This window comes from Silurus meridionalis, chromosome 6 (assembly GCF_014805685.1).
Source record: "Silurus meridionalis isolate SWU-2019-XX chromosome 6, ASM1480568v1, whole genome shotgun sequence".
Taxonomy (NCBI): domain Eukaryota; kingdom Metazoa; phylum Chordata; class Actinopteri; order Siluriformes; family Siluridae; genus Silurus; species Silurus meridionalis.
This window is the reverse complement of record NC_060889.1, coordinates 21,409,888-21,424,897: the sequence shown is the minus strand read 5'-3', so window position 1 is coordinate 21,424,897 and position 15,010 is coordinate 21,409,888. Positions and strand designations below refer to the sequence as shown.

The window sequence follows — 15,010 nt, the reverse complement described above, 5'->3', positions numbered from 1 at the left end:
AGCTAACCTCTCTGCTCTGTTGTGCTTTAATAGAGCCGGGTGAAGTGCTTCCTTTTACAGGTGTATAGCACAATCTAAACATATTCAGTCTCCGCTCTGAATTGCATCTGTACAAGTTTCTGGTTGGTGCTATTTTATAAGTACTTTTATTTAAGCTTCGGGTGTAAACGCATCTACCTTATAAATTATAAATCATTTTAAATAAAACATTTTACTTATAAATTGGAGATTCACATGTGCCAGATGTGGATACTTGACCAAACCTGTGAAATCGAGATGAACTCAAAATCCCACCTGCTGTCTGCTTGTCTATAAGTGTGACCACTATTCAGCCAGCCATCATAACCCCTTTCTGTGTATACTTACATGGTTCATGTTCATGGTCGGTTCTCCTTGTTTCAGGCTTCTAGCCTGCTGGAGCCCTGGAAAGGGGTGTTGCAAAGCTGAAAGCTTCCTTTTCCAGTTGATCTTTTTCCTTTTGTTTTTTGTTGCTCCAATTTTTTATTTTATTTTATTTTTTATTTTTTTACACAACCCCCAAACAATGCCCACGCCCTCCCCCGAAACACATACAAACACAATTTCTCACACTCTCTGTGACTCGGTTATCTTCAGCTCTTCAATCGTTCTTCAATCTACTGTAACAGAACAAACAATGCCTCTCCCTGTGTACACGTGTTGGTCATTTTGAGACTGTGTGTGTGTGTGTGTGTGTGTGTGTGTGGTATTAAAGGGTGATTGCTGACTTGCAATTTCTCCATCTGTTAGTCGCTTTTCACTTCAGGGCTCCTCCAAATAAAGCACAAGGACAGAGATAGATGCTTCTCAGCTCTCTAGAACCACAGTTCTTTAAAGAGAGAGAGAGAGAGAGAGAGAGAGTCATAAAGAGCTAAATAGAATATTTGAAATTTGGATAATAGAGATTAAATGCAAGATCATGCTAAGTAATGAGGATGAACAAAAGTGTTGCCTTTATAAATGTATATATAAATTATTTCCCATTTTCAACCTGTGTGCACGTAAGTTTTGGAATAATATAAAGGATTATGTGTAAATTGCCAAGTCTTAATGTTTGGACATTAAAACAAACTCAGTTAAATTCCTTATTGCGTGAGTGTAGCAAATACACCGATACACATCAGTTACAGTGATACTTATATTCATTCATTCATCTTTATCCCGATCAGATCAGAACAAAGACCCTGCAGCTGTTACACTACAAATACAAATATCATCATGACTACTTAGCTTTACTGTACTATAATTTAAAATGTATATCTGCCGGGGTAAAAGTAAATTCTGGCTTATTTAAATGTTATATTTGTGCCATGGACAGCCATATCGGTATTTCACTACACTGTCTGGATGTGTGCGTGTTAATCTTAATTTGTATTAATAAATTACCCATGATCCTTCATATTTTGAGTTGTATTGAGGGTTGAAAAATGCTTGTGTCTTTCAGTCAATTAAATCCTTTATTAGCACAACTGTTCCAAATACAGTGTAGTAACACAACAGCAGACTTGATAATACTAATATTCTTGGTAATATACTAAAACCCTGGAGCTGCGTTGCTGCAACACTAGCGTTAATGCAAAAAACTATAAAAATGAATATTCAATCATGACGAACTATAATATGAATCATTAAACAGTTATCCCTTATAATATTTGTAATCATATTTAATCTAGTTCAGAGGACAGCATCTCTCTCTCTCTCTCTCTCTCTCTCTCTCTCTCTCTCTCTCTCACTTTGCTTTTCTCTCAGTAATGTGTGCCATTAGCTGAATAGCTGCTGAGGATTGTTTACATGAGGATGTGCAGAATAATTCTGTACAGTTGACTGATGTAACAGCAGCACTCGAGCCTGTGATCAGCAGCTGCATGAATCTGCTTTGTGGTTGGACCTCAGGTGCCGTGATTCAGTTCGAACCAGGCCGACCGATAATGTTCTATTTGTATTGCCTGTGTCTGTTTTACAAGCTCAAACAGTACCGAATAGAAAAACTTAAACATTACAAAATCAGAATCAGGTTTATTGGCCAAGTGTGTTGACACACAAAAGGAATTTGGTTCCAGCTGTTTGTGACTCTCAAAAGTAGAGACATAAACTGCAAACTAAAGTTGGAAAGCCATTGTAAAACGTAGATGCCATCTCTGGTGATGGCATGATATTTTTTCCTTTCTTTTTTTTTTTTTTTTTTTTTGTTAAACATGCATAAGCTGCTAAATAACATGCTTAATCTCATCATCCCACTTCCTGTTTCACAATGGCAGGAAATAAGATTGTGTAGTCTGCGCAGAAGCCAAAGTGCCCCCTGTAGCACTTTTCCACCTAAGAAATGCTGTCGCTAAGTAAAACGCGTGAAGAGGGAATTCGAGCGCAAGTGACTGCAACACACAGAGTTCTTATTACTTTTGTGTACGAGCAAACGGCTTCTGCTGCAAAGGTTTATCCGTAATATAAATCACTATCGAGTGGAAATCGGTCGCTGAATTGATAGACACGTTTCTATTTTATTTCTATAGTGCTTTAAGGAACGGACATAAAGCGGTCCCAAATATAGAAGTAGACGTGTTTTTTATTTATTTTTATGAACGAGCCAGAGGCAGCAACGGTCATGAAAAGGAAAAAAAAAAAATTAGCAACATAAGGACCTCTTAAAAGATATCAGACTTATAGCAAAAAAAGGATGCATTCTCTCCTGAGATACACTACATAAGTGTCAGACAGATATACTGTGAAGGAAACAAATATTAGAAAAAAAAGCAACCCATTTGCTACCTAAGGTATAGAAAGAAATGGTACCTCCAGACAAGTTCAGAAATGCTCCCAGATATAATATTGAGCTTTGGTTTTAGAAGTCCTACTGTCTTTCAGATTAAAGTCTTGTGCTTGACTGACATCTTTCACATTCACTGCAGGCTGTAATACCTCTTGTGTTTATCTGGCTTGCGGTGTGCAAGAGTATGTGTGTGGATCTAACGCTGCTCGAATGTGTTATGAACGTAACTCTACTTTCTGCTGCTCATCATCTGTCCGTTTGCTCTTTGGCATGATGTAAAGACAGTCATGTTCGCTTGTTGACAGTCATCAATATTGACTTTTTCTCTCTCTCGTCTTTCCCACAGGGTTCGATTCTCTAGGAGACCTGTTGAAGCCCTCTTTACCAGCTCACAATCCGGCTCCCATGATGCCCCCACACACAGGAGGCAAGCTGCTGGCTAACGACCTTGACTCCTCCTTGGCCAACCTCGTGGGCAGTCAGTACACACTCCGTTTTTTTCCATAGTGTCTCATTCTCTCATTCTCATGTTGATGCACCTATTCATTAGCCAGGCATCTTTCAGGCCACTTGCTTGTACAAGCAGCGAGCAGATGGAAACTTTTCACTCTGTCTAATGCATCTTGTGCATCTCTGATGCAATTTAAACCGAATGAATTTATTCTTCCCGCCTGAAGCAATGAACTGAAATCTGCTGGCTATCATATGCAAATCGGCTCGTATCATATGCAAATCGGCCTGTTATTGAAGGCGGTGTACGTCATGTGACCTGGAAAGACGGATGAATATCGATACGTTATTGGTTAGACCTTTTATTCCTCTCTTACCAAAACAAAGCACGCTGCCTCGAACTGAGATCAGTACATTTATAGCACTTAGAAATCATGAGTCAGACTTTTTTTTTATTTTTTTATCAGACATTAAATCTTTTCCTCATCACTTAAGATTTTAAATCCACCAAACAGCAATTCGTTTATAAATGGTACCTCATACTGCTTAACTGCGTATGATGTATTAATGTAACATCGGGCTGAAACACTGCAGACTTAAGTAAAGTAGTTTATGTATTTGAGTCTAAATGTGTTTTAACTGCATATTGGCTGATTTGATGTATAATCTCTTACAGTACACGGAACAACCAGGTTTTGACGTGTCTAAAACGTACGCTCGCTGTGTTCATATCTTTTGTTGTTGTTGTTTTAATCTGTTCCCGTCATCCTTTAACAATATCACTTTATGGAGATACGAACCTCTCCACCGTAGCCCCTGCAGTGTTTCGTGCACCTGTTTTATACGCTGCGTTTACAAGCCAGATGGTAGAAGGGGAAAGTGAGAGTGCTGAGAGATTTTTGTTTTGGGAATAAATTAGCACGCTTTAACAAGGACATGGAGGTTTAGTGCAAGGGAGTGTGTGTGGAGTCTGTAGGAGTGTACACGAGCGTGCGTGCTCATGCCTATGTGAGTGTTTCGGAGCAGTGGACATGAATGAAAAATAAAGTCCTAATGATGATGTTTGGGGAGCTGCCAGCACTGTGGGAGTGTAACTGGCTCATGCTGTTTTGATTAACATGCCTTCTTTATTTCTTCCAGCTCGTTCACGCTTTCACTCCTTTTCATTATTTTTTTCCTTTGTCATGTTACAGATTTGCAGTTTAGTGGATCGTCAGTCAAAAAGTGAGTAGCAATTATGTAGTTTATTTTTTTTCCTCGTGAACCTAAAAGCACTAGTGCTGGTTTCTGCAATTAAGAATACGTATTATAGTGGTGTGTGTGTGTGTGTGTGTGTGTGTGTGTGTGTGTGTGTGTGTGTGTGTGTGTGTGTGTGTGTGTGTGTGTGTGTGTGTGTGTGTGTGTGTGTGTGTGTGTGTGTGTGTGTTGCAGACCAGACATGCATTGGACACAGCCAGGGGAGAAGAAGATGACCGGCGGCACTAACTGGCAGTCCAAAACCATGAGCAGCACGACTGGCTGGAGTCCCACCCCCATGCCACCTGCTCCCATTCATGTGCCCCACATGGTGAGCTCACACACACACCTACACACACACCTTTGTAACAGATTTGCCTCTTCTATTGTAACAAAGCCACGATGGACTTGTATAAACTGTTGATGTCACTGTAAAAGAGTGTGTAAGAATGCATTATCTGGCCAGAGTCATTCTTTAACTGCTTTAGTTACATTATAGAACTATAGAACAGCAAGAAAAGCTTTTTTTGCACCACGGATTAGTTTCTCTCACAACAATTTTTCCACACAACGGTTGAATATTACTATTATACATATGATTTCATTACTGATTTAATTATATGTATGTATGTATATATATATATATAAAAGAAAAAGCTCTCCTTAAAAAAAGAAAGCACCACTAAAGTGAATATACAATGGAAATAAAATAAGCATTAAAATGATTTTTATTCTTTCTGTGAGGCCGATAACAAATGATCCACTCCCCAGTACCTGCCTACGGCCTGGTGGTTTACATTTACGCCCTTATACCGAGCGATTTGTATTTGATCTCATTCATACAGCTATGTGGTTAGGAGTTAAGGGCCTTGTCCAGTAGTGGCAGCTGAGTGGTGCTGGGATCTGAACTCATGTCCTTCTGATTCAGAAGTCCAACATCTTAACTATTGAGCTATTCGATCGCTCCCCAGTGGTTAGGACTCCAGCTTTAAAAGTAGTGTTGATAACCAAATAACACTAATTATTCGAAGATCGCACTGTTTAACAGAATTGTATATAGTTTCACAAACCATCAAGTTAGTGTATAGCATTGAATATGTCTCGTGTCAGCAGAAACAGGAAAACGCAACAAACAAAAAACATGTCAGACAGTTTGTCTGTCTGGAGGAAAATTCTTGGAGAAATGAATCCGCACGTCAAATTCAGAAGCCAGCTCGGGTTCATGCACAATGTCCTATTACTCACCAATTACCGTATTTTTCGGACTATAAGCCGCTACTTTTTTCCCACGTTTTGAACCCCGGCTTAAACAACGACGGCTTATTATGAATTTTTCCTGGGTTTTTCCTGGTTTTACAAACTTCAAGCCAAAAAACTGAGCGACATAACATTAGACCAATCAAATTTCCGAACGGAAACAAAAAAACGCACCTTACCTGTGTTCTGAGCTGCACGGCATCGGGAGAAAAAAAACTTTTTTTTTTTAAACACACGACGATGCCAAAAGAAAAACTCCCGAGAGAAATATTTATAAAAGGAAGGAGGAAGACAGTGAACAATGACTTTTCTGGTAGGCTACTGTTTAGATACAAGCCGTTGTAACGCGTTGAGTCTGGGTGAAGGGAGAGCGCTAACTCCAGTTGCAACAGAAATCATATAAGCACAGACAGGTTTCCAAAACTCGTGCTTTTTTTATTTTTCTTGGCAACAGTCAAAGAAACTTAGAAATGAGCATCAGAAAATAATAAGGACATATTCCTCAGTCTTGCACACATGTAGTAATACCGGAAAAATGCGGCGGCAGGCTATTCCCAAAATACCGCTCTGCTCTTAAAGGAGCCACAACATATTTCACCCATGTAACAGACACTGTCGTTAAAGCCTGTGTAAAGTTCATTATTTTCAGTTCTTCAATTCTTTGTCAAATTCAGGGGGTGCGGCTTATATATGGGTGCGGTTTATAGTCCGGAAATTACGGTAATGTATAACGTAAAAAACTGCATCATGCATAAAGAGACACGTATGATGTTTTCCACAATCTGAGATGACCAAACACTAAACTACTTGTGTTTCTAATACATTTAATAGTAATGTAGCGCAGGAGACATGGAAGCGTGTAGAGTTCCAGTGTCTACAGTGTGGCGTGTAGGCGGGTTGCCTTGTTCAATTCTGCACCGTGAACCGCACTGCTAAAAGTAACATGGAGGTGGTTTCTGTATTGTACTTCCATAGGTTCTGTACTGCAGTATATTACAACATAGAGTAAAGTTGCTTAGTTACCACGTGTGTGTGTTTGGGGTTACAGAAATGGGCTGTTGTATTATTCCCTGTGTTTGCACTGTTCTCTCTCTCATAGGCTTTAGATTTTTTTTTTTAAATAAGTGAATTTCACTTTTATGACCTTCCCTCTGTGGGATCGAATATACATCACTGTCTATTTAAGTGTGTGCTTCAGACTAACCTCTCACCCTCCTTCCTTTCCCCTCCACTCTGCCTTTTCTTTCTCTCTTTTTTTCCTCCTCTTGCCTTCTCCACTGTGGTCAGCACTGGTTCATGCAAATGTCTTGTGTCTAATGTCTTCTCCTTCTCCATTCCTTCCTCTTCTATTTCCCCTTTTCTCTGTCTCTGTCCCTCTTGATCTGTCTCGCTCTGTCTCCTTGTCTCTTTCTCCGTCTGTCTCGCTCTGTCTCCTTGTTTCTCTCTCTCTCTTTATCTCTGTCTTTTTCGCTCTCTGTGCTCCTAACCCAGCAGAGTGGAATGTTCTATACTGGTTATGTAAGTACCCTGTGTAATGGAGCAGTCTGTAATATATTCCCCCTGATTTTTATTTTTAGGGACCGTCTTTTCTCTCATACACACGTGCGCACGTGTCCTTGTTGCGTAGTTGTTTTTTTTTTTTTTTATCTACGTCATGCAAACTGAATATTTTAATGCATGTGAATATGTAAATATTGAGTTCCCCTGTTTTACTTTCATTTGCTTGATGTGAGTCTTTTGAAGTACACTCTCCCTGTGTGTATTTTCTGTGTTTGTGTGTGTGTGTGTGTGTGTGTGTGTATGTGTGTGTGTGGTGTCTGTGTGCTCGGCGTAATCCATTTACTACACTGCTTCTGTCTCACTCACACTCACTGTTTCAGACCGCAGCCTCCCTGTCTCTACTACAATAAATATAACCAGAACTTCATAGTTTTGTCAGACAGTGTTAAGTATCCAATAAAAGAAAACTATAAAAGGCTAGGATATTACACAAGCGTGATACAAAGAGACAGGAGGCCATACGTTTTCGATTTTGGCTTATGACGCAGAAGTCTTTCTTGTGACTGTGAGCGATTTTCTGGAGAAATTGGTTCTAGTGATTCCCTCCACTTGACCCAGTGGTGCAGCTGGTGAGGATTAGTCTACGTCTATGCATTGAGATCACAATGATCACTTTTCCACATTGTTACAATTGGACAGGCCACATATTAAGTGCCTTATTGCTTGTGTGAATGCAGGGCTCATGGTCTAGTTTTTTGCTCCATGATTTTTAAGTTAAGGCTTGTGGTCCTGCTCATTATCAACACGACTAATTAAATCATCAGTGGAGTGAGAGGTGGGAACAGAACAGTGGACTGTTTTTGTGTGTGTCTGTTCACCCACTGCAACCTGTACTGTAGTATAACCTCTGGTTCAACTCCTGGAATGCGGAGCTCATCATATGTGCATGACGTCTGTTCATTGTGTTCTGTTGTGTGCTGCAGGCTCAGGCCCCCATGGCCTTCCCCATGACCACACCTCAAGTGCCTGTGTATGGAATGGTGAGGTCCTGCAACTACACCCAAAACTAGTGCATATGTATGAAATAGCACTTTATCAGTAACTATGGTGTGTGTGTGTGTGTGAGACAGGTCCCTCCTCAGATGGGTCAGATGGGGGCAGTTCCAATGATGACTCCTCAGCCCATGATGTTCCAACCTGTTGTCAGGTCCACCAACCCATTTGCTCCAGTTCCTGGAGCTCAGGTACGAAAAAAAAAAACACCACCACACACACAGAACCACCACAGTAAAGCTACACACATATACCATAATATCTGTTTATTTTATACAATGTATATTAGAAATATAACTTGATAATGATATACTGTATTATTTCGGATGAAACATGCAGAAAGAATTGTAGGTGCACCATTTATTCAATTCGTTTGAAAATTTACAGAAAGGCCTGAGACTAGATTTTGAACATTATTAACTCCTATAACTATATAAAACTCAAATTCGAATTTATGTATAAAGTTGTACTTAAAAAATGTTTAAAAAAAAAAAAAATGTAAAGCTTATAGTGCCTGCTGGTTGTGGAGGGCATGAGGGATCTCTCCTCTTCTGTTAAACAATCAAACAGCATTTCAGTATGCAAGGTGAAGCAATTTGCATAAGTCAACATTTGTATTGTATTTTGCAGATGGCAAAATGCTTAAAAGAAAACCTATATAAAATATAATACAGCATTTGTTTTAAAAATAAAGAAATAAACTGATATTCTGTTCATTTGTGAAGATATAAGCATCTAGAATATATACTCAATGTAATGTTGTATAATATTTAAATGATATGTGCATAAATTAAATATACACACATTGAAAACAAGCGTTTGAACATAGTAAAGTGGCAGTAAATCACATTTGAAAGCAGATAAGTTACTGTTGTAGCAGACAAATGCTAATAAAAGAGAATAAAATGGAGAAAAAGTTAACAGGCTAAAAAAAAAAAAAAAGAAATGTGCATTGGTGTACAAATGCATAATTATTTGCTGAAAACCACAACAGTGACTAAAAATGCTGCAGTTATTTGCTGCTTTTAGATTTAGTGTTTGTTCTGAAGTTACAGTTTACACAACATCACTGCATTAAACTGTACCATTTTCACATGATGAGGATGATAGTTTTTACTCACCCTGCTGATGTTTCACCTTCATCCGGGACTCCAGTGCGTTTTCTTCTCACGTGCTCGTGCATCACTGTGGTACTTCCATCCCACACGAGCTCCGCTTTGCATAACTTCCAGATACCATTTTTTTTTGCGTTTCAATTGCGTGTAATATAAAATGCTCTCATGTCTTGGATGACTTGGGACGCACACTTTTCCCAAGCGGCTCTGTTCTCTTACAGTCACGCTAAACCGTAACATTATCAGCCCAACTAATCCATAACAGAATTCATTGACAACGAATTTCATTATCCATTTTATGGATTACTTGTTGCAGCCCCTAATTCAGTGTCTATATGTTATGAAATCTACTTTACAGTTTTCCAAGCACACCAATAACCAAAACATTTCATATGAACTTGAAATGGTCTCATGTTTTTAACCCTTTACTTCTGCCTCTCTTTGGTGCAGATGCAGTTTATGTAGTAGCGTTGTGTAGCGGCGTGCCAAACAGGACGACAGAATGACCCACTGAGAAACTCGAGCATGAGAAGAGACAAAGACACCACCCACCATCAACTTCAGGGAGCTGGAGGAGGAGAGCTGAAACACACAGAGAGAGAAATGCAAATGGAAGGAGTACAGGAGGAGCAGGAGCATACATTTTGCCAAGACTTTTCACATTACTATCTGACATGACTTTTTCTCTCTCACACACACACACACACATGCACACACACACACACATACATACATGCACACAATGTGCCACAACAGGGTATCAGCATGTTACTCATTTTCTATTGTAATATTGTTTTTGTTTTGTTTTGTTTTGCATTATGGGCTTGTCAGTGTTTATTCATCACAGGCTCAGTTGGTCATATACTGAGGATTCCGCGTTGGTTAGTCATTGGTTTCTAAATTAGGTTTCATGTCTGGAGTGATGACGTTGCTTTGCTATGTTCCTAAGGTTGCCCTGAGCATTGTGTTTGGGTTCAAGCTGGGTGTGGAGGCACAGGCAGGGCGTTGTTCTTCACTCAGCCTAGTTCTGTCTGATAAGTCCCGCCTTTGTCAGCGTTCACACGCGGCACTGTTTGTTTTTTTATGACAAAAAATTAATTGTTGATCTTTTTTCGCTTTCGTCATGAAGCGGGACAGATTTGTTACTAATCCACAGTTTGGCATTCCCAAGCACTTTAACTTCGTGTGTGTGTGTGTGGCTTGTTGCTGAATTGTATTCATACACTGAGCTGGTCTCTGCATGTTTGGATGCGATTATTATTATTATTATTTTTTAACTAATTCCGGCACCGTCTTTCGTAAACTTGTCATCAGTGATTAAACCATTTGGTAACCTGTCCATCCTGTGCGATGGAAGATGGGACTCATTGGAAAGCCATACTCCCATACTCAGGCTCTTGTGCTCTCGATTTGGATGAATTTCATTTCTCCTGCCTCTTTAACAGTAGGATACTACTTCTGCCCTCCTAGACTACATGTGTATTGTAGTGAAGTGCTGCCTGAGATTAGTGAGGTCAGCTCTGTTCGACTGCTTTTGTTTAAGCCCTGACCTGTCGTGTTCAGCTTATATACGCCGATATACAGGGTCTTCACTTATATCAGTACTGATATCGGACATCTTTTAAATTGTCGGATCAACTTTTATTTCAAGAAAACCGTTTTATATCAGCATTCGAGTCAGTCCGATTTTTTCCGAAATATGAGGTAACAACCTGTTTTACACACAGATGTGTGTGTGTGCACCAGATTTCTGAATAAATCTGCCACAAACATGCAAATGTGAACTTTTGATCTTTTCTACGAAATTTACTATATATAAAAATCTTTCAGGTTTTCCTGAACTAAAATATTTTTTCGTATTTCGTATGTCTCATCCAGAAGTCCCAGCATTTTACATTTCGAAAGAAGCAAAATGACATTTAAAGATTACATTCCGACTGCTGCGGCACGAGCGCAGGGCTGACATTCTGACAGCCGGTATCAGATTACAACCCGAATTGATTAGACTTATGGCAGTTTCGCTACAACATGCAACTTTCCAGCGACTTGATCAAATCACGAGATGTTCACAGTTTGCTAAATTGGCTCCTTATTTAATGATATCTTTGTCAGGCAAATATCCATGGCAGGACGGCATCATTTCCAACCTCGATCTTAGGGGAAATCTATTTGTCTCTTTCAAACATGTCAAAGTATGTTACAGGCAGAAAAGCAAAATGACTTTTCCCCACACCAATAATTTTGTCATGCTCTGCTTTCAAGCTGCCGATCGATCTGTAGATTGTAAGACGGCTCAGAAGGGAAGGACTCGTCGTGCGACAGATATTTTCATCGTTCTTTAAACGAAAGCAGACTGTGATGGACTTAAACAGCATTCTGCAATTAATTCTGCCAAATTATCAGTTGTGATTTCAATTTGTTGTGAACATATGCTATCTCTTTCTTTTTGTTTTTTTTTGCACCCCCTCCCACTTTCCAGGCACATCGCCATGGTGCGATACTCTCTCTGGCTTCGAGGGGAGTGAAGAAACGTGCGTGCCAATATTATTCAAAGAAATTAGTGCTTGATATTTACTGCCAAGTTTCTTTCTTTTCACGTCCCGGATAAAACAAATATCTGCAAAGTGCGAGCGTTGTCATGGAAGCGCCGGCGGAGGACAGTTTCCATGGAAGAGGCAGCTGAGTGTCTGTTTTGAAGGGCTTTTGTTTTCATGCGTCCTGTCTCACTCGAGTCACTGTGGCGAGCTGGATGGCATGCAGGGTCGAAAAAGCGCGATTCTTTACTCTGCTGACGACTGGGTGAAAATGCAATCCTTATTTTAATAAGCTCCTCTTTGCCTGTTAGACACTTTTCTTCTCTGCAGGAGAAGATGAGGGAGCAGGAAGGCTCCGAGCTGCTTAGGTATGAGCAGAGAAATGTCAGTCGTGGGCATGGAAGCGCGTGCGTGTCTGTGTGGGAGCTTTCCTGCGCTCATCCTGCATTCAGTGGCAAGTACACGCTTCGTTCAGTCTTTCAAAATCAGTTTTTAAGGTGGGAAGACCAAATTATTCACTGCCATGCACTTAGTTATCTCCTTTAGTCATTTAGTCCAACATGGAATAATGGGGTGGCAGGTATTTAGGAACAGAGCCGTCATTGGGTGGGAGAACGGCCTGCACTCTGTCACAAGGCGATTCTGCGATTATTTGGAATCTGCTACACAAACAAGGTTCCCTCGTTCTTTCAGTGGCTCAGAACACTTCAAGATTGAGATGCTCTGTTTCTGACCGACTCTCATGACCGTTTAAACGAAACGTTTGGCCGCAGTGTGAACGCAGGACGAGAGCAGCTCGTCAGTGATCTGAGAGAGAAAGCAGCTGTTAATGTTTGTCGCATTTTCTTTTTTTAACACACAGCCCAGTAATTTTTTATAAATTGAGCCAATTACACAGCAATTCAGAACCATTTTCTAGGATCGGAGCAGATGGAGTGCGAAAAAAAGATGTGCAGTTTAAAAACGTGTGTAGATTTAAGCTGCTTCTCTCCATGTTGCTCTGCTTCTGAGTGATCACCCGAGTGCGCGTGTGTGTGTGTGTGTGTGTGTGATGTGCGTCAGCAACCTCTTTCTCAAACACACTCGTGTGCTGCTGATCTCATTGACTTGTATAACAAGGTGTGCTGAGGACACGTGGGCATTTCCTCATCAGCTGTTTGCCGTGTGTGTGTGTGTGTGTGTGTGTGTGTGTGTGTGTGTGGCTACATGAATCCTTATGATCTTTAAAACTATAGATGTTTTTCTTTTGTTTGTTTTTTAGGAGCACTTTGTCATTTTAGAGCCTCTAACAATTGTAATAACCCCTGTACCCTTATCCGACCCCCTTTGTGAGTTCCCTTTATAGGAAAAGTAAAAAGGGCTGAGCTGCTCTGCTTTGGGGCGGAGCTTCGTTCTGGGCCAGAAGAACCTGCACACAAGCCTGAAACAGAAGTAGCAATACCTACAACAGTGAAACGAACAAACACGGCAATATCGCGAGCGCCAGTTTAGCAAAAGACAGGATTATTTCAGGTCCAGAAAAAAATAAAAGCAAACTGCTTCTTTAAACGTTGGAGCGTGTTTTTTGGCATTTTTTGATAACGTCTCGTGTTTTTGTAATCCGAGTGTTTTTTTGTCTCCAGGCTCGGTCTGCTCCGTTTCTTTCTGGAGCTCTGTTCTGCATGTTTTTAGCAGCTGTGTGTGTGTGTTGTGTAATGAGGTTTGTGTGTATCTTGCACTTCTGGTTTTGTCAGGTGAAACCTTTTTTGTTCTTTTTTTTTTTTTTTTTTGGATGGAGTTAAACGCATGATCTGTTCTGTTTCCTTGTTTGTCAAAGGGAAATGGAGCATAGCTTCATGAGAATCTGAATAATGTCCTAGTTATCTTCACCCCTTGTGTTCTGCTCTGTTACTTAGCAATGGCTGTACTCTTCATCATTCATATCGACCTTGGCAGCTGAAAGGCTATTCGGAATGACCAAACAGTGTCTTCGGTGAACAGTAAAGTGCACACACACGTCTCATGCCTGGTTAAGCTCCTGTGTGTGATCAGATAAATGATGTTGAGTCTTCACCAAACTGCTGCCACAAAGTTGCAAGAACACAAGTGTAAAGAATGCCTTTGTATGCTGTAGCATTACAATAATCCTTCCCTGAAACAAGGAGGCCCAAACCTGTTTCAGCATGATGGTAGTAGAATGTAGAGTTTGGTGTCTCCTGCACTAAGACCTCAACTTCACTGAACACCTCAGGACGAGTTCAACCCCACACTAGGTCACAAACACTCATACTGCCTTTAGAGTAGAGTGGATCCTGTTTTAGCAGCAAAGAACAACCAGCTTCATATTCGGTCTTATCAAGCACATAGTGCAGGAACTGATTCTACCAGATGCACATATCAAACTGTTCATCATACTCAAAAAATTGTATACTTTTATGTAAAAATTGACCTCGACCTGAACACAAGGGGTAACAAACTGTTACTTGCTATGAATTATTTGAGATTTGAGTTTGAACCAACATTAATAGTTTAATTAATGTAACACCTTAATCTTACTTGTTTTACTAAAAAAGAAAAAGAGAGAAAAATCCAATCTCATTGTCATACAACAAATTTCTAAATGCCAGAAGAGTTCTGAATTGTTAGTCATATACAGCACTTATTGTACTCCTGTTACACTGCTTCCTTCTAGTGGACGTTAGCAGTATTGCAACACATTTTAGTTTGGGATTTCACTCACTTTTTTTAGCTAAATCGATTTACTAAAAGCTCTCTGGGGTGATGGCATGAAGTTGAGGGGGTTTTAGAGTAAAAACGAGTCAGAGAAACGTTTTATACATCCTTCTGTGTGTGAAATGTCTGAGGTGTGTAGTTAAAACCTCTGGCAGCTTCATAAGTCCAGGATGTGAAGCCTCACTCAGTGCAAAACTACAGACAGACGCGTTCTCCTGAGGCCTACTCAGAGTGTGATTCTGTGGAGACTCCTCTTTATACAGGGCTCTTCTCCTGTCAGTCATCATGTCTTTAAAGTAAAAAAAAAAAAACGGATAAAAAGTGATCATTTTTGTCAGACTTTAAGCACATGAACGCTATTTTTGATT

The 15,010-nt window shown here is 40.1% G+C and overlaps 1 protein-coding gene across 3 annotated transcripts in view; it reads left to right on the top strand.

Moving 5' to 3' along the window:
- si:ch211-200p22.4 (phosphatidylinositol-binding clathrin assembly protein) overlaps positions 1-13,482 on the top strand; it is a 54,871-nt gene extending 41,389 nt beyond the window's left edge. For all 3 annotated transcript variants that reach the window (XM_046852741.1, XM_046852739.1, XM_046852740.1), the window contains 6 exons: positions 3,132-3,263; positions 4,429-4,459; positions 4,667-4,802; positions 8,212-8,268; positions 8,359-8,472; positions 9,847-13,482. In XM_046852741.1, coding sequence (XP_046708697.1) covers positions 3,132-3,263; positions 4,429-4,459; positions 4,667-4,802; positions 8,212-8,268; positions 8,359-8,472; positions 9,847-9,861 — 485 coding nt within the window. In that variant the 3' untranslated portion in view covers positions 9,862-13,482. The remainder of the gene's footprint in view (positions 1-3,131; positions 3,264-4,428; positions 4,460-4,666; positions 4,803-8,211; positions 8,269-8,358; positions 8,473-9,846) is intronic.
- Positions 13,483-15,010: the final 1,528 nt, after the last annotated feature.